We start from the raw sequence: 18,615 nt of genomic DNA, 5'->3' as shown, positions 1-18,615 counted from the left end.
CTGGAAGGAATCAGTTCTGTTCACAAACAGCAGCTCACATGCACCCTCTGTTGGCCAAGCTCTCCCTGGCACCAGATGCAATATGGCCTGGAAAACTTGAATATAATCCAAGCACATCCCAGGTCCAGATGCCGGTCCCAGCTGCTTGAGGGTCCCAGCCAGGCTGCTTGAACACCTCGGGTGGGACAAATCCACACCCCTTTGTTTCTACTATGACATTCAAAGATAGAGGCCAGTTAAGTACTGCTCAGCCAGTGCTAAACCTAGTTCAAGAGACAAGCTAGCCCAGAGAAGTTGCACTGGTCTTGTAACAGTGTCTCAGCACTGTATCCGGAGGTCTTCCCTGCCTGGAGCGGCCCCGCCCAATACAGCACAATCAGCGGCTCTGGCCCTGAGCTCCTAAGCCAAAACGTGCCCATGAAAACCCCAAGGAGGAATTCCCTCCAGTGTGCTCCCTGCACAGTCTCGCTCTGAGCCCCCAGACTCCTGACCTCTTGAATGCAGGTCTGCCCACCGTCTTTGTACAGGTCAATTCTATCACGGAGGATGCGGTCTTATTTCCACCACACGGATAACCTTTGGAGTACGTGACAACAACTTTGTCACCTGAAACACACAAACGATTGAACTGACATTATTTCCAGCGCATTATAAAAAGCCTCAGGCAGGCGCGGTGGCTCATGCCTGTCAATTCCAACACTTTGGGAGGCGAAAGAGGGCAGATCACTTGAGGTCAGGAGTTCGAGACCAGCCTGACCAACATGGTGAAACCCCAGCTCTACTAAAAATACAAAAATTATTCGGGCATGGTGGCAGGTGCCTGTAATCCCAGCTACTCGGGAGGCTGAGGCAGGAGAATCGCTTGAACCCGGGAGGCAGAAGTTGCAGTGAGCCAAGATCGAGATTGTGCCATTGCACTCCAGCCTGGGTAACAAGCAAAACTCCATCTCAAAAACAAAAACAGAAAACAAACAAATGAAGCTTCAATATTAGGAGTAAAAATCTGGTTTAAAGGCCAGGAAAAAATAAATTTTGGGCTCCCTAAAGGTTTATCGACCTGTTCTTGCATTCCCACACTCAGGGGTGGTCACCTGGCCCATTGCACAATAGTCACAGCCTAAGACCTGGGGTCAAACCCAAACCCTCCTACTCCCGCACTTTGTGGCCCTGGGTTGCTGAGCTTCTGAGCCTCGAGGGCCTTACCTACAGAACAGGACACTGTCCAAAGTGGGCAGGTTTCGGGCATGTATAGAAAGTGCCCAACAAATGCGTGAACAGTGGGACCCCGGGTAATAGCAGCCTTCATTATTGCTCCAATTGTGTAAACTCTCTGTATCATATTAGGTGCTTTCCTGACAGGTACCCTCATGTGAGCCTCCCAGTAATAACATAGCAGGGAATGGGAAAAGTGAAAAGCCAGAAACAGAGACCAACTGCGGTTTTCTAGGGTCTTCTAGCTTTAAGTCGAGCACTGTCTGAAAGTGACCCATTAAAAGAAAAACCTGAGCCCTCGAACCTGCAGGGTCTGAAAGAAAAGTGAGTACACGCTTTAAGCTGCAGGTATCACTGGGGCGGCGTGGCCGCCAGGTTCCAACTCTCAAGCCACTGCCAAGAGGCTGCTTGTGGCTGTCCAGGGGGCTGTTCTGGGAATGGTCTGGGCCCAGCCTGGCTGCATGGACAGACAATATCTCCAGGGCATGGCATGGGGTTTCCAGGGGAAGCGTGTGCCTTCCACCCTGAGCACACACACACAGATCCTTCCAGGCAGGGGCACGCGGTAGAGGCAACATCGGCACAGTGCTCACTTCCCGAGTGTTTTCCACAGGACACAGGCTGAGGTACTGGGGGTTGCTGGATGGTGAGGTGGGAGGTGAGACTCTAGACTCTCAGCCCTGCCCCGAATTCAAAGCTGTTCCAGCTGAATTTATTTTAAATATTGGGCTTCTGTGTAAAATTTTGGAAGAAAGAATTCCACTATTTTACAGAAAATTTTTAAAACTTCTAGCATATGGGATCAAACAAGCAAAGACATTAATAGTGTAGACAGCCCTTACTGATTGGACAGGAGGCTCAACCTTCTCGCCTCAGGGGCCCAGCCTGTGAAATGGATGACAACACTGCCCCATGGAGTGGATGGGGATTAAACATACATTAAGCACAGCTGCCTGAGACATGTTGGTTCCGGAAACAAAAAGTCTACCTCCCACCCCCACAGGGGTCCATTCCCTAAGTGGACAATGGGGGCACCGTGGTTGTCCTTAGATGCTGTCTTGTTGGCGCCAAAGATTAAGAGCTCATTTGGTGTCAGACACCAGATTATTTCTCGTTCCAGTCAGCAGGTGCTCAGGATGCCAAATGCCAGTCCCAGGAGAAAGCATGAGCTCTTCCTGCTAGGCGAGGCCGGACTTGCAAAATGGTGCTCCCCAAATGGAGGTGGCCTGCAGGTCACTGCTAAGAAGTCAGATGATCTAGTTCCATGTCATTCCCTGTGTTCACTACTCTCTTTTGCTCATTCTGCCTCAAACTTTTAGTGAAGACTTAAGTGTTTTAGTTATTTCAGTTGGCTGAAGCTGGGGAAAGACTAGTCGAATATCCATATATACTGCAAGATTACAGGGGAAAGAGCAACCCTCCACAACCTTCCCTCCTTCCCCCTTCTGAGGCACTGTGGGAGTGGCAGCAACAACTGACCTCTAAAGCAATAAGACCCTCCTGGGGAGGGCGGGTCTCAGGCTGGCAGTCTGGGCACCACTTCCTGTATGGCAGCTCTCCCTCCACCTACCAACCTGCAGAGTCTGCGTGTGATTTTTATCAAGGGTGACAGTAGTTTTCTTGGAATTCTCTTTCTCCATCTCAACATCTCAAGCTAATCTGAAGTAGCCCTGTGGTTGAATCAGGACAACTTGGGAAACCCCACTCCAGCCTAGAAATCTCTATTTTCCTCCTTTAAATAATGAAAGAAAACAACTTTCACTCACCAACCAACTACAATATCAATTTCCCATTAAAAAGCATCGTTATTATTTTCAAAATTGTTAAGACATTTTACAGAGATGTACCCCTGAACTACCTGTACCAAGTCCTCATGCAACTGTCTGGCTTTCCTAAACAAACACGTGTGTCTATGCCAATTTAGGCACTTGACCTACAGCTAACATGAACTTCAGAGGAACTCTGAACATTCTGAGACTTGCTCCTGGACGGACGCACCTTCCCAAGATGGCCCAACCCCTCTAAACACACAGAGTAGGACCTGCAGTCTCACATAATACAAGCAGCACTTATTTTAATGTTGCAGGAGAGCCAAAATGCCTGTGAGACAGTGACAGGCAATCATATCTGGAGGTTTCCACCAAAGCACATGCTCACTCTCCTTGCCATCCTGAGAACACCCTCACCTTCCCGGTTCAGATGCCGCTCCTTGAACCAAGGACCAGGACCCACAGGCCTTACCTATGACACCCAGCTTCTGCGTGTGAACGAGTCCCAGGACCTGGACGTCACCAGTTGTGGTCCTTCTGCAAATGCTGGCCCTTTCAGAGCAGCCCAGGGGCCCTTTATATATTTTCTGGCACAGATTTATATAGTACCTAGAAAACGACACAAAGGGGCAGGTAAAAGGCATGCACGTGACGTCTCTGCCCTGACACAGGAGGGCTCTTCACTTTACTTTCAGAGAAAGGTTCTGATAACTAAGGGCTCCAGGGCTCCATTCCATCACTGAATGTAGCACTAAAATAGCTTTTCCAATTAAAAAAAAAAGGGCAAAAGGAAGTCTTCACTGAAGAAGGGAGCTGACCAACCAGACACACTCGGAGTGGAATATCCACACCTGCGGCCACCCTGGACACAGCGTGGTACAGTAGAAAGAAGGGCTCTGGGGCTGGGAGAGGCAGTGGCTAGAATCCTGGCAAGTTTCCCACCTTACTTAGAGCCACTTAAATCCTCCAAGTCCATGCCCCTGCTCCTCGGTGATGTCTTGCAGCAGTGCCTGGCCAAGAGGGCGCTCCCCACGCAGAGAGGTCAGGACCATGGGCTGACCCCAGCCAGCAAAGCCTAAGGAGCTCCTGCCAAAGACCCGAGAAAACCCACACGCCTCCCACAACCTGAGCTACACACAAACGCAAATCAAACCCAGCCTAACTCAGTCAGCCCAGGTTCTTCCGGCTCCAGAGGCTCTGTTTCTGGTCACCAAAGCTCCTGCCCCAACTCTGACCTCAGAATCACCCTCTGTGCCAGGACTGACACTGCGGGCTGCTTCCAGGAACAGTCACAACTCAACCACCATCAGCCTCACATGGGCGTGGTATTCCCATCTTGAGAACCCTAAAGAGCCAACCATCGTCAAGCAGTCTGAAGTTCGCCTGCTAAGGGTGTGGCGCCATGGGTGGATGGGAAGGCACTCACGAGACTCCGTCGTGGACCAGGGACCAGGACCCGGTGAGAGAGGAGAGCAGCCGCAGGTCGTAGGTTTTGTGTTTCTGGACGAATTTGCACTCCATCTTCTTTGGAGGGCAGACAACTTTTGTTTTCCACTCAAATGTCACATCACACCCACGCACTTCACTGAAGACTTGTGGCCTCCCAATGTCCTCATCTTCATCACACTTAAATATGATGCTGGATGTCCGGTAGCTGTTTGCTGGGGAGTGTAGGGAAAAGAAACAGAGATCAGACTGTCACTGTGTCTATGTAGAAAGGGAAGACATAAGAGACTCCATTTTGAAAAAGACTTGTACTTTAAACAATTGCTTTGCTGAGATGTTGTTAATTTGTAGCTTTGCCCCAGCCACTTTGCCCCAGCCACTTTGCCCCAGCCACTTTGACCCAACTTGGAGCTCACAAGAACATGTGTTGTATAAAATCAAGGTTTAAGGGATCTAGGGCTGTGCAGGACGTGCCTTGTTAACAAAATGTTTACAAGCAGCATACTTGGTAAAAGTCATTGCCATTCTCTAGTCTCAATAAACTAGAGACACAATGCACAATAAAGGGGCACAATGCACTGCAGAAAGCCACAGGGACCTCTGCCCTTGAAAGCTGGGTATTGCCCAAGGTTTCTCCCCATGTGATAGTCTGAAATATGGCCTCGTGGGATGAGAAAGACCTGACTGTCCCCCAGCCCGACACCCATAAAGGGTCTGTGCTGAGGTGGATTAGTAAAAGAGGAAAGCCTCTTGCAGTTGAGATAGAGGAAGGCCACTGTCTCCTGCTTGCCCCTGGGAACTGAATGTCTCGGTGTAAAACCCGATTGTACATTTGTTCAATTCTGAGATAGGAGAAAAGCTGCCCTGTGGCGGGAGGCGAGACATGTTTGCAGTAATGCTGCCTTGTTATTCTTTACACCGCTGAGATGTTTGGGTGGAAAGAAACATAAATTTGGCCTACGTGCACGTCCAGGCATAGTACCTTCCCTTAAACTTAATTATGATATAGATTCTTTTGCTCACGTGTTTTTTGTTGACCTTCTCCTTATTATCACCCTGCTCTCCTACTACATTCCTTTTTGCTAAAATAATGAAAATAATAATCAATAAAAACTGAGGGAACTCAGAGGCCGGTGCCGGTGCAGGTCCTTGGTGTGCTGAGTGCCGGTCCCCTGGGCCCACTGTTGTTTCTCCACACTTTGTCTCTGTGTCTTATTTCTTTTCTCAGTCTCTCATCCCACCCAACTAGAAATACCCACAAGTGTGGAGGGGCAGGCCACCCCTTCAGGGGAGCAGAGGCGGGAGAACGTCAGACCAAGGCTTGCACAAGGGCGTGTTCCTGCACGCCTTCCCCACGCTGCCTCAGGAGCACCTGCAGACTCCATCCGCCATCTGGCAATGCCCCACGTGCTGCCCTGGCCACATCTCATGTTGATTCACTCATACGTATCCTGACTCCAAAGAGACCCAGCTCCTTGGCACACAGCCTTTCATCGTACTTCTTAATAACCCCATATCCCTAGGTAATTCTTCAGACAGGTATTCAATATTTGACCAATCTACTAATGATCACGAAAAAAATTAAGATAGCTGGGCACGGTGGCTCTTGCCTGTAATTCCAGGACTCTGGGAGGCCAAGGTGGGTGGATCATGAGGTCAGCAGTTGGAGACCAGCCTGACCAACATGGTGAAATCCCATCTCTACCAAAAATACAAAAAAATTAGTTGGGCGAGGTGGTGGGCCCCTGTAATCCCAGCTACTTGGGAGGCTGAGGCAGGAGAATCACTTGAAGCCAGAAGGTGGAGCTTGGAGTGAGCAGAGATTGCACCACTGCACTCTAGTCTGGGCAACAAGAGCAAAACTCCGTCTCAAAAAAAAAAAAAATTTAAGATAATAATACAATACCTACAAGTACTTGAAAACACAAGTGTGATTCAGAAAATAGGGAATAATGTTTTGTCAAAATAAGCCTCAAAACAAAGCTATAGTAATCCTTTGTAAATTTAAACACCTTTGGTTCCTTAATACATCCCATTTTGGTCCCTGGACTGTTGCGGGAAGTCAGGGACTCCAAACGGAGGGACCTGCTGAAGCCGTGACAAAAGAACATAAATTGTGAAGATTTCATGGACATTTATCACTTCCCCAATCAATATTATAATTTCCTATGCCTGTCTTTACTTTAATCTCTTAATCTCATCATCTTCGTAAGCTGAGGACGTATGTCGCCTCAGGACCCTGTGATGATTGCGTTAACTGCACAAATTGTTTGTAGGGCATGTGTGTTTGAACAATATGAAATCTGGGCACCTTAAGAACAGGATAACAGCGATTTTCAGGGAACAAGGGAGATAACCTTAAAGTCTGGCTGCCTGTGGGCCGGGCAGGACACAGCCATATTTCTCTTATTACCGAAAATGGGTAAGAGAAATATCGATGAATTCTTTCCCTAGTAAGGAGTATTAATAATTAACAGCCCCGGGAAAAGAATGCATTCCCGGGGGGGAAGGTGGGGGCGCCTCTTAAATGGCCGCTCTGGGGGTGTCTGCCTTATGCAGTTGCAGATAAGGGATGAAACACGCCCTGGTCTCCTGCAGCGCCCCCAGGATTGCTAGGATTAGGAAATTCCAGCCTGACGAATTCTAGTCAGACCGGTTCTCTGCTCTTGAACCCTGACAATGTGTGCACAGCGGGATATGGAAGTTCTTTAGTGGTTCTAGTTTCGCCCTGACCTTGTGATCCCGCCCTGACCTTCTGCCTTGTGATCTTTTGTCGCCCTTGAAGCATGTGATCTCTGTGAGCCACACCCTATTCGTACACACCCTCCCCTTTGAAAACCGCTAATAAAAACTTGCTGGTTTTACGGCTCAGGGGGCATCACAGAACCTGCTGACATGTGATGTCTCCCCCGGACACCAGCTGTAAAATTTCTCTCTTTTGTACTCTTTCCTCTTATTTCTCAGACTGGCCAACCCTTAGGGAAATAGAAAAGAACCTACGCTGAAAAATCGGGGGCTGGTTCCCCTGATACTGGACATTTATGAAAATTAGTAATTTTTCATGCATTTCTCTCATCTCACGGTCCGCAGACACAAGTCACAGCAGTTGGCTCCTCTCATTAAACTTCCGGAGCACCGCAGGGGCAAGGCACTGAGTGTGGCTCACCAAGAAACCTCCATCCCCACCTGGGCTGCCACATGGCAGAAAGTCAATAAATGAGTCACCTGGCTTACCGGAATCCTCACTAGCTTCAGAATCCTGAAGACCCAGGGCAGACATTCATTTTGCTGAGGCATCATCTGAACTACCAGGGCTAAAACCTGGTATGTGGACACAAGGCCCTCCGGCTAGCAAGTGGGCCTAGCCAACCACCCGGCACAGCATCTCAGGGCAGCTCTACTGCGGTCTGTAGATACGGTTACCCAGCAATCCCACAGAGCAATTCAAATGTTTCTCTGTGGGAAACAGCCCGAGTAAGAAAATATTTTATGCAAGAGAATTCCTGCCACTGACTGGGGCATCCACAAAGGTCTCAGTGTGAATCGAGCCTTGAGAGTATCAAGGCCCCAGGCCATGTGGGGACGCAGAGCCGTCCTACTCACAGTGTCTGCAGAAGCCCCACTCGTGGTCTCTGTCGTAGTCCGCAGTTGTGCTACACCACAGCTTTGCTCTGCTCTCTATGATGCACTCCTCGTAGCTCTTCCCATTGAATGTGAAGGGGAAGACACAGGGGATGCCTTCATCAGTTTCTGGAAAGAAGAAGAACATTACCAGTGTGGCAGCTGTGCCTCACCAGGCACAATCACCTAAGAATGCAGCAGGAGTCCCTAAGGAAGCTGCCCACCCTAAAGCACCTATGTGACAACCGACATTCACCTGCCAAAACTCACCAGGCAACTGAGAGAACACAGCGTGATTCATACACCAGCATTCACACCGGGGGTGTACAGAGGAACAGCTCACATTCACGCCCAAGGTTACAGCACTCATAGGACCGTGGAGCTCCACTCCTCAGCTTCTTTCTGCTGCTATGTCTAATTTCTAGTTTACTATAAGCTTGAAGTTTACCTCATTGCAAATATTTACCTGGAGGACAACGATCACCATTCACATAACTTAAAACGACAGCTTCGTCCTGGTGCCTGTAATCCAGTTTCATTGATTGCAGCCGTCCAAAGGACGCCCCCTTGGTGCCCGAGAGCAGACAGACTCCTCCGTCCTTACAGCCTCCTTGTTCTGGCCCGGCCGCAACGGTGCACACCCCAACGCTGTAGGTGCGTGAGTCTCGAGTCACCTGGACAAACACCATGTGTGGCCGTCAGCAGAGTGGCAGCACCCAGGTCTCAAAGTGAAGAGAGAACCATTACTGCAGCTGGTGCTGGAGGCAGGTTCATGCGGAAGAGCAAAGGCTCCTCTGTGTGCATCAGAGCCACGCAATCGCCTTGGCCCTAGGTTTTCCCTGGGGGGGCTTGCTCCTCCTTTTCCCTGCTGGGGGCCTTGGCCACCCCCGCCAGCCGGCCACTGCTCTGGCTGTCGTCTCTAGTCAGAGCCCAGTGGGAAGGGACCCAGCGGTGGGGCCTCAGGCTCACCCCACCTCCCTCACCTGTTTAATAAGACGCTGTGCGGGCCAAGTGAGTGAATGAGCAGAGCCGACGCTGCACGCTGAAGCATGGACCTGACTCTCCTGGCCCACCCAGCACCCAGAAGGCTCACACCTGCTGCACACCTGTCGGGAGGACCCGTACCCAGGCAGAGGGCTCCATCACAGGAGCCAGGATGTTGACAACTGGGCCCAAAACTCCAGGCTCATCACTCACCAGCCGCCGTGCCACAGCAGGTGCTGGGGTTCCATACCCCAGTCCAGGCACTGGCATGGTAATGTCTAGATATCTAGGCTTAGGGAGTCAGGGGCCCCCAGGCACCAGTGACCACAACACCACACCAGTAAGACCAGCAGCCCAAAGAACCAGCACACACCAGGGCTCTGGCATGGAGGCACATGCCCAAGTGCCTCTCAATTCCAAGGCACCTCCTACCTCCCTCCACCCACAGCTGCCACAATCAGCAAACAACTGCCTTGATCATCTTCAGCCAGGTTGGAGGAATTAAATCCCTGTAGATTTCAGCCACCCGGGAGCTGGCCCTGCCCCCATGGATACCTTACATTCATGTCTCTGGGCTGCCCCACCTGCTCTCTGTCTGATCCAAAGGGTCCCACTACCCGCCTCATGAGGTTACTTGATCCTCAAAAAGCCTTAAGTGCAGAGCCATGAGGTACAACGCAAGTGTCAGCTGTGCTGAGTTCGCCACACAATCCAGGAAACTTCCTGAGACCTGGCATGCCCTACGAGAGCCCCCAGATGCTGCCCAGTGGCCACATACACCCTCTCAGCTCACAGGTACCACATTATGCAAAACACTCCTGGCAGCCTCACAGCACCTGGCACCTGGTACAACTGCACCAGCAACGCCCAGGGTGAACGCATTACCTTAAAGGTGCTCGTGGAAAGGCTGGACAAGTTGAAGCTGTAGAGGAGCTGCTCATCTGTCAGGGTACAGCCGTCCATCCTCACTTCATCAGGACAGACAACAGGAGTCTCCCATTCGAACACAAAGTCGCACTCGCTGGTCCTTAACAGCTTAGGTGTTCCCTGTTGCCAGGAAGAGCACGGGTCTTAAAAACCCCATGGCATAGGGATAGATGGCAGTGACACACCACATCCCTACAGGGGCTGTGCATAACCCATAGTGGCCTCTCAGAGGGAAGGGATGCTAGACAACAGCAGCTGAAAGACCCAATGCCATCTTCAAAGCACAGACATCACCCCGCCCTTGCCCCCTACATATCCTGTGAGCTCCCTGGCTCAATCCAGGTCTTGTCTTCTACTTAGAAAGAAAGCCTCAATGTTCTGTGCTACAGGTTCAAAGGAAGAAAGGGGGAGGGCTTAAATGCCATGGGAGAAGTCTGTGAAACTGAGACCCTGCCTCACAAGTGCTCCAATCTACTGTCTCTAGACACGGGAGACATTTATTCAAGGGGCAAGATGCCACATGGCCAGATATTCCATAGGCCAAGTATTCTAGATCACTTTATTTATTCCCTCCCTCATTCAACAGCAACAAAAAAAGATGAGGCAGCTCTCAGGAATTCCATTTGTAATTAATGTTAAGCATCTTTTTCACTATGATTCAGTGGTAAAAGTACTTCCATTGAAAATGAAAAGTGCTGGAAAGGAAAAATCTTCTAAAAATCTTTCTGGAACACTAGAACACACATTCAGCATAAGATGCCTCATTTCTAAAATCAAGTAAACACTAATCACCCTCAATGTGCAGCTGCTGAGAATTAACTAAAATCACATTAGCTAACTCGATTTGTCACGTTGGCAGCAGAGTCAAAGCAAAGCGTAGTTCCACACTCTTTAGCTGGTGGTGTGTGATAACAGAGCATCACTCATGATGAGGTGGGTCTTAGAAGTGAAGACTGTCCTTTAAAGAATGAAGAACTTAATGCAGAAGCCCCCCTCAAGGCAAAGTCCACGTTGTCCCATGCTGTGTGCGTCTACAGAGGCACACACAGACGCCCCTATATAAATATGCAAATATGCTTATAAACAGATGCAATGGGTGGACTGAATACAGCTCTGCCTTTCCTTACTAACTAGGACTGTCACTACAGTCTAAGATTCATGAACACATCCAAGGGATTGAGGTGCTCTGGGCCCCTATGGAGTAGCCCCAAACAGCAGGACTGTTTCCTCCTCCTTCTCAAATACTGTCTCTCCTACTGGTCAGGCAGCTGCCAGGTCACTTTCTGTCACTGTCAGCACACCCACGTCTAACAGTCCCTTTACAAACCTGCTCCAGGCCCAAACATCAGAAGGATATCTTTATCAGAATTACAAGACACCCAACAGATCCTAATCCATCACCTGAACTCCTAGGGGTCAGATGAGCCTTGGAATCCATCATCTTTATTAGGATTTTAAGAGGCAATTCTCATGCCCCCAGATCCTGTGATCAAGCATATTAGCATTTCTGCAGCTAGATGTAACGATATCCACATTAGGTGGGACAAATCCACACCACAAATAGCCTCAGGTCATTCATGTCAAAAGAGCCCCAAGTTTTCGAAGCTTCACAGATTTCAGAAGCACAGACGAGAGGCTGTGGTGCTGTGTCCCTGGAGCAAAGAGCTGCTCCCCTGTGCAGTAGCTGGGACCTGGCTCTGCCCCTGCAGAGCTACTCTCAGTCCCTGTGGAACAGGGGCCGTAATCTACCAATTTATCTCACAGAATAGGGGTCAAAAGAAAACGTCCTCAAAAACTCTTTATAACAATACCGAACTCATTATAATGGAAGCTGGTATTCTTTTTTTAATGGATATAAAATGGAAGTCAATACCTCTTTATAAGTAAAAGGTGCCACTTTGTTGTAGCTATTCTGATTCCAGGGGTCTTTTGTTACTTGTTAACTTCTGGGCTATGTCCTGAATGACTATAGCTGCCCAAATGTCCTTCTGACTTCCCAGTTAGAATAAAATCAGTAATTGTTAAAGTAAAAACAAAAGTTATGACACTTTTATGCATCAGCAGTCAAAGCTGAATGTCATTTCTATACTTGTGTTCTATGTTTTTAAATTACAGCAAGTTTCTATATGCTGTTAACTATGGGGGAGCTCACTCAGCCCTCAATTAGTGGTTTAAATTATTCAGACACACTACTAGCGTACCATCTTATCCAAGGCAGACATTTTCAATGAGTATCTCTGGACCTGATATGCACTTTCTGGTTGTCTAGCCTTGGCTCACTAATCCGCAGTTGAGCATCTAGATCGTCACAGGCCCACACTTACCATGCTCACGCCTCTCTTACAGTGAAATGCGATGAGCGAGGTGTAGTTGAAATGCTTGTCCGCTAAGCAAGGAGTACTGCTTTCAAAATTCAAGTAAATCTCATTCGCTACGGGATTGAGTATTGGTGGTCCTGCCACCCGGCCAATATCCTAAAAAAGAGCGAGGGCAAACAGTATTTCAGGAAATTAACCATTCCCAAGGTTAGTGGAATTAAGAATTGATACAGAATTGCAAAAACCAGACCTCATAAGTTCTGAGAATGAGCAGCATCTAAAGAAACTGGGTTTATACCAACTCCAGTTAGAAGGCTTGACAGATGCTCTGTAACCTCCATATGTCGGTGGTTATCGTTTTCATCCCAACGTTAGTTCTAAGGTTGGTTCTATTTCCAGGTATCTTCAATTTTCAAAGATCCTAAGCAATAGGAATCTCTCTCTCCAGTCACACCAAGGATACTACAGAGTCCTCCCATCAGCTGATGAGGGAAGCCTGGAACCTGAAAAACCTCCAAGGATGCTACACAGTCCTCCCACCACCCGACAGGGGAAGGCCGGAACCTCCATGCTGACCTGCCACCCTCACTACCTAGTGCTGCCCTGGGACTGCCCACTGACATGGCCCAGCAGTACCCACTGGCTATGTCCTTGGGAGAGGGAACAGGTGGTGTTCACCGTTCATTTTGATTGCTTAGCACAGCACCTGGCACACAGTGGCTGCCCAAGAGATATTTTTGAGTGAATAAACAAATAAATAAAAGACCAGTCTGAGTATTATGAGGAAAAAAAAAAAACCCTTTTTTTATTTTTAAAAAGTAAATAAAGGTGAATGGCCAGGAACGGTGTATGTGATAAATGTGTGTATGCGTGCGCGTGTGTGCATGTGGGTGTGAGTGTGTGTGTAAGCAGCTTCCCCATGATTGTTCTCAGCTACAATGCTCTTCATTCGTCACTGTGGGGCACGTTCAGACCATGTGGCACCACACCTTCTCCAGTTAAAGAACTTTCTACATCTTTTAATATTTGACAATGGATGGCCAGGCAATGATTCCCGATCGAGGATCCCCGGTCTGCGCTGTCAGAAAGGACGCTACCAAAGAGCTTCCTGGGGAGACTCAGCTTGTCCAGGCCTCCATCTCACACAGAGCTGGAGTTGTGCTAATTCACGCTGTGGCCAATCTCCTTACACACTCCTGACATCTCCCCGTATCACTGCCACATATAATGTCCATCTTTCTAAAGGACATCTAGATATTTTACAAGAGGACCCATCTTTAAAGCATAATAGATGATACAGATAGAAATACAGAAGACTTGTGAGATACATTCAAGTATTAAAACATACCAAGGATTTGACAAAATATGAATATAACTCATGGAGACAATTTTTAAAAATCCAAATTTCTATTAAAACATGCTAGCAAGCCGGGCACTGTGGCTCACGCCTGTAATCCCAGCACTTTAGGAGGATCACTTAAGGCCAGGAGCCTGAGGCCAGCTTGGCTGGGCGATATAGCAATACTCTCATCTCTACAAAATAATTTTTTAATGCATAAAACCAAAGCTTTCAAGGCAAAATATTTAGCTATTAGCAAACGTACTCTTGCCCTTAATTATAACTCCTTGCCAAAGAAACTGTTTGCATTTCGCAAGCGTTTTAACTACAGAAGACAAGGCATTTCACACAAAGAAACCAGGCTAGGCCAATGTGCTTTCCTGTCACTTCACCTAAAAACTTCTTGATTTGGGTCAACCCTGAGGCTCATGACAGGTAGAGTCCCTACACACATATTCATGTTATCTCCCATGCTCAAAGACTGGCTGGCTACCATCATCAGCAAACAGTTCAATGTGCAAACCTTTAATCTTCCTGTAGTGGACCCAGAACATACACAGTCCCACTTACTTTCTCCATTTTTTTTATGCTTGAGCAACTCTCCACTGAAGGCAAGAAACAACGCAAAGGTTATCACTAAAAGTCTTGCAAAAATTATCTCCACCCTTGGATTTGTCATACTTACTATGGGGGGACCATCAACAGGAACTTTGCACACAGCGGCTCCGGCAGGACAAGGCACTCCGTGCATGGGATTTAGTGGCTGACAAATATTGATGTAGAAATCAGGGTTGGTATCGGAGGCATCATCCTCACTCTCATCATAAGCCTCGTAACCACCAGTGCGATGAATGAGGGGAGACAAGTCAACAATAGAGCTTCCATTCCTCACGGAACATTCGATCTGTTAAGTAGGAAAGACTGCTTTGAGTCTACAAAAAAATTTTCCTAATCACCACTAGGTCATCCATAAGAATTTAAAAGCTGAATAACAACAACAAAAAAAAGTAGAAAGGTGTCAAAATGCTTCATTACATAGCACTGGGCACTTCCAGTCAACTTCATTATTGGGGTGATCAGGAGTGGACAGTTCAGCTGGGCATCTACTAGTGGGCAAGTGAACCTGATGAAGGGGCCCGGGTACAGCCGGGCACTGGACATGCACTTCTCCCGTGCCCATTTGAAAACTCACCGCTTGCTCGCAGGCCAGCGGCGTGTGCCAGGAGAAGAAAAGAGTGCATGTCTGCTTGTCCAGGGAGATAAGCATAGGCCTATTGGTTGGCCCGGCCTCAGGCCTGCACACGAAACTGATCACGCTCTTATAGCTCAGGCCGGATTTGGAGGGACAAGGGGATCCGTCCTTGTACACCAGCTGCAGGACCTGGTCCACGTATCTCAGCCTCTTGTTGGCCTTGCCCACGCTAATCCTGGTCTGTCCAAAGCAGGCCCCTGCACCACAAGGGAAAGGCGGAGAAAACACAATCACAGACTCAATGGCCAATTTTCTGATGACAACTTTTGCAAGTCAGGACCATCAATTTCATAGCCAACACTTGTAACTTCAAGTGTCCAATCTGGCTTTAACCATTGCTTTACACTGAATGTTCGTTCCATCACACGACCATGTGTCCCCCACATGGGCTGACTGCTGCAGGAGACAAAAGCATCTCAGCTTCCTGGCTCTGCTCATCCTCTTTGCCATTGGCATGCAAAGAGGCCAAAGACAACCCCAGAGGACGGGAGAGTCAGACAACACACGAGAGACCACAGCACTCACCCACGCCAGGAGGGCAGTTTTCATTCTCCCCACAGATGCTCATGTAAACCAGCCCCTTCTCGCTGTAAGCAGCTGTGAATCCCGCCCTGCCACTTAAGGAGCTCAGATCAAACAGGTGTCCTGTAGGGTGGAAGAAGATGGGGACACAGTGACTCCAGGGAGCTGAGACTTGGGAGGCTCATCATCGGCGAGCGAACGCGCAGATTATGTCAGCATCAGGACTTCTGACTTCTCACCACGACCCCTGTCCTAAATCCTCCACCAACAGCCAGGCTGTATCATGAGACTGTCAGTCCCTTGATCCATGAGATGTCCCATCTTTAGCTGAAAAGATCGTGGCTCACAGCACCCTCTGCTAGGCCATACCACAGCAGCCACTAAGATTCTCGTGGGCATGGGGAGAGCCTGCCCAGCGCACCTCTCACTGCCAATGGACTGTGCCTGTGCCTTTCTGGGTGCCCAGCACAAGGGCAGGTGAGAGACTCCCGGCAATCCACTACACTGATGCTGAAAGACAGCCAGGGGCTAGCTCTAACCTGCCCTAGAGCTGCTGGGCTGACACTGTCAGTAACCCCAGCCAGGAGCACCTCTCACACCAGGAGAGTGACAGGAAGGATGGATTCTCTGAGGGAGCATTCTCTCCTCCACTGAGGGAGAGCCAGGAGAACACACAGCAGCCCATCCAGAGAAAAGCCAAACACACCCACACACCATGACACCTCTGCCCAAGGCGCCTGCTGCCCATAGCTTCTCCTTGGGTCTCTCCCCTGATGAGCTGGGTTTGGTGGGGGCACCGTCTCTCACCTGCGCTGGGGTTAGCGACTGGTACCACCTCTCACCTGTGCTTGGGTTGGTGACCTGGCAGTCATCATGTTCGTTGCTCCTCATGGGACAGGCCGTGGCCGTGGGCCAGGCGAAGGTGTACTCACAGTCCTCCACGGCGCTGATGAACATGGGCCTGGAGTTCTACAACAAAGCACAGACAGGTCCTGAAGGGATCACGCAAAAATTCCATGTCTATCATGATTTCAACTTACAAGTGGAAGCTTCTCTGAAAAACTCCACAGCATGTGACATTTCTGTCTCCATGTGCCTGTGGGATGAGGCGCAGATTAGGAAAAGCAAAGGGTCAGAATGTGTCCTGAGCTGCCACCATGGGATTCTCCTGCAGGTAAGTGAAACACCCATAGGCAGCAACACACTCAGGGGACCAGGAAGTTACCCCAGGCTGAGGAACAGGATAAGGGTTGGGCAGAGGCGTGCAAAGGATGCTGGAAGGGCTACCGGGAGACACAAATGTGTAAATCACTGATAAAATTCTAAAAACCAAATGAGGTAAAATCCATTATCACAGTCAAAACAAAAAAATCCACCAAGAGAACTAGCCGATTCCATGCATCCTCCCACTGGCACCAGCCAAGGCTTACTCTGCTCATCTCAAAACGCTTCATGTCCACTGCAGAGTTAGCATGATGAGTTCAGCAGCACCTTCCTTCCCAGGTAAACCCCATGATTCCTGCTGGGCACCCTGATAAGCCACGCTGCAGTCCAGCCTCCCGGGCCCTGGGCACAGGGGCCTCCACACACCCCCGACCCTTCCCTCCCAGCCTTCCGGGCCCTGGGCACAGTGGCCTCCACACACCCCCCAACCCTTCCCTCCCAGCCTCCCGGGCCCTAGGCACAGGGGCCTCCACACACCCCTCAACACTTCCCTCCCAGCCTCCCAGGCCCTGGGCACAGGGGCCTCCACACACCCTTCACCCTTCCCTCCAGCCTCCTGGGTCCTAGGCACAGGGGCCCCCAAACACCACCCTCATCCTTCCCTCCCAGCCTCCTGGGTGCTGGGCACAGGGCCTCCACACACCCCTCACCCCTCCCTCCCAGCCTCCTGGTTCCTGGGCACTGAGGCCCCCACACACTCCTCACCCTTCCCTCCCAGCCTTCTGGGCCCTGGGCACAGGGGCCCCACACACCCTCTCACCTTTGCCCCCCGCCATGTGGGGCAGCCCTTTTGTCCTCGGCCATGAGCCTCTCAGATCAGAGAGGAGAATGCTCAGCGGCCCCAGCAGCTCATGAGTCTGGGCTAAGCCTCTGCACAATCTTCTCAGGAGGAAACTTCCCTGCCGCTCCAGGCAGGAGGGCAGGCCTGAAGCTCCTGGAGCCCCCCCATCCCAAGCTCCCCTACCACTGCTGCCCACTGCTGGAGAGCATGGGGCGAGCCACCCTGACACCCAGCGAGCTGGTCCTGCCCGAGTTAATGCCCAACTCAGCCACCGAGCTCGTCATGCACACTAGCACTGGGACTCACCACAATCTCACACACAGAAAAACCTGCATGCAGTTGACACCTGCTTACGTGCATGCCAAACAAGTAAGGGAAGAACTGATCACAGGCACTCATGCTCACTGACTGTGCACCTCCCGTGTGTCAGAAATGACACCTGGCACTTCCTACCTCCTCTCGAAACCCCGCAATGGGCAGGCCAAGTATACCTCATGTTATGAACGGCTGAGCAGGGCAGACTACCTGAGTAATTAACCAAGTTACGTGGCTGGGAAGCGGCAGCGCTACCTGTGACCCGGGCCCAGACAACCTTCTCGTGCTTCCCAAGCTGCCGCCGTGAAGACAAAGGGCATGCAGTCAAGCAACAATCTCCTCCACAGCCTTTAGGGGTCTGAGTCAAACTCTGAAGAGAACCAATTCTGAGTCGGGAACTGCCAGGCAAGCTTCTAAGGAGCCAGACAGCATGACGGCTCCCCACATTGCAGGCCGCGGCGACGCTGTTCCCCCAACCTCTGGTAAGGGCGCATCATCCCAGGCTCTAGAACTCACGTCCCAAGGCAGATGAGGACGTGGGGCTCACCGCCCTGCATGTGGGCCCAGTTCCCAAAGCTGCAACAGCAGAAGGCGCAGGAACAGTCCCTTACCACTTGGCTCTCGCTGCAGGTGAATCGGATGGTGGTTGACTTTTTCCGAATCCCATCTGGACATAAGTCGCCATCGACGTATTTCAGGACAATTATGCCATCTCTCCACTGAGGTCCGTCCCTTACCCTGCCGAGGTTCACGGGCTTGGAGCCACCCAGCAGACATGCGGCTGCTTCTGGAGGGCATGGCTCTGCAGCACCAGACACAAGAAAGAGTTGCCTTTAGTGACTCCCCAGGCTAGAACAGAACTTCATCAGGCAATAAATGTCACACATGCTGCAGAACTTCATACG

The 18,615-nt window shown here is 50.1% G+C and overlaps 1 protein-coding gene across 1 annotated transcript in view; it reads right to left on the bottom strand.

The window, feature by feature from the left end:
* IGF2R (insulin like growth factor 2 receptor) overlaps window positions 1–18,615 on the bottom strand; it is a 138,421-nt gene that overhangs the window by 17,172 nt on the left and 102,634 nt on the right. Inside the window, exons 31-42 of the mRNA XM_024248233.3 lie at window positions 18,322–18,512; window positions 16,233–16,359; window positions 15,394–15,513; window positions 14,809–15,065; window positions 14,302–14,520; window positions 12,284–12,433; window positions 9,918–10,079; window positions 8,515–8,722; window positions 8,031–8,177; window positions 4,408–4,642; window positions 3,454–3,590; window positions 492–606 (exon numbers count right to left, since the gene is read on the bottom strand). Of these exons, the coding sequence (XP_024104001.2) occupies window positions 492–606; window positions 3,454–3,590; window positions 4,408–4,642; window positions 8,031–8,177; window positions 8,515–8,722; window positions 9,918–10,079; window positions 12,284–12,433; window positions 14,302–14,520; window positions 14,809–15,065; window positions 15,394–15,513; window positions 16,233–16,359; window positions 18,322–18,512 (2,068 nt within the window). The remainder of the gene's footprint in view (window positions 1–491; window positions 607–3,453; window positions 3,591–4,407; window positions 4,643–8,030; window positions 8,178–8,514; window positions 8,723–9,917; window positions 10,080–12,283; window positions 12,434–14,301; window positions 14,521–14,808; window positions 15,066–15,393; window positions 15,514–16,232; window positions 16,360–18,321; window positions 18,513–18,615) is intronic.

Source organism: Pongo abelii, chromosome 5, assembly GCF_028885655.2.
Source record: "Pongo abelii isolate AG06213 chromosome 5, NHGRI_mPonAbe1-v2.0_pri, whole genome shotgun sequence".
NCBI classification, from domain to species: Eukaryota; Metazoa; Chordata; class Mammalia; order Primates; family Hominidae; genus Pongo; species Pongo abelii.
Note: the sequence above shows the minus strand (reverse complement) of the source record. Positions and strands in the feature narration are given on the sequence as shown.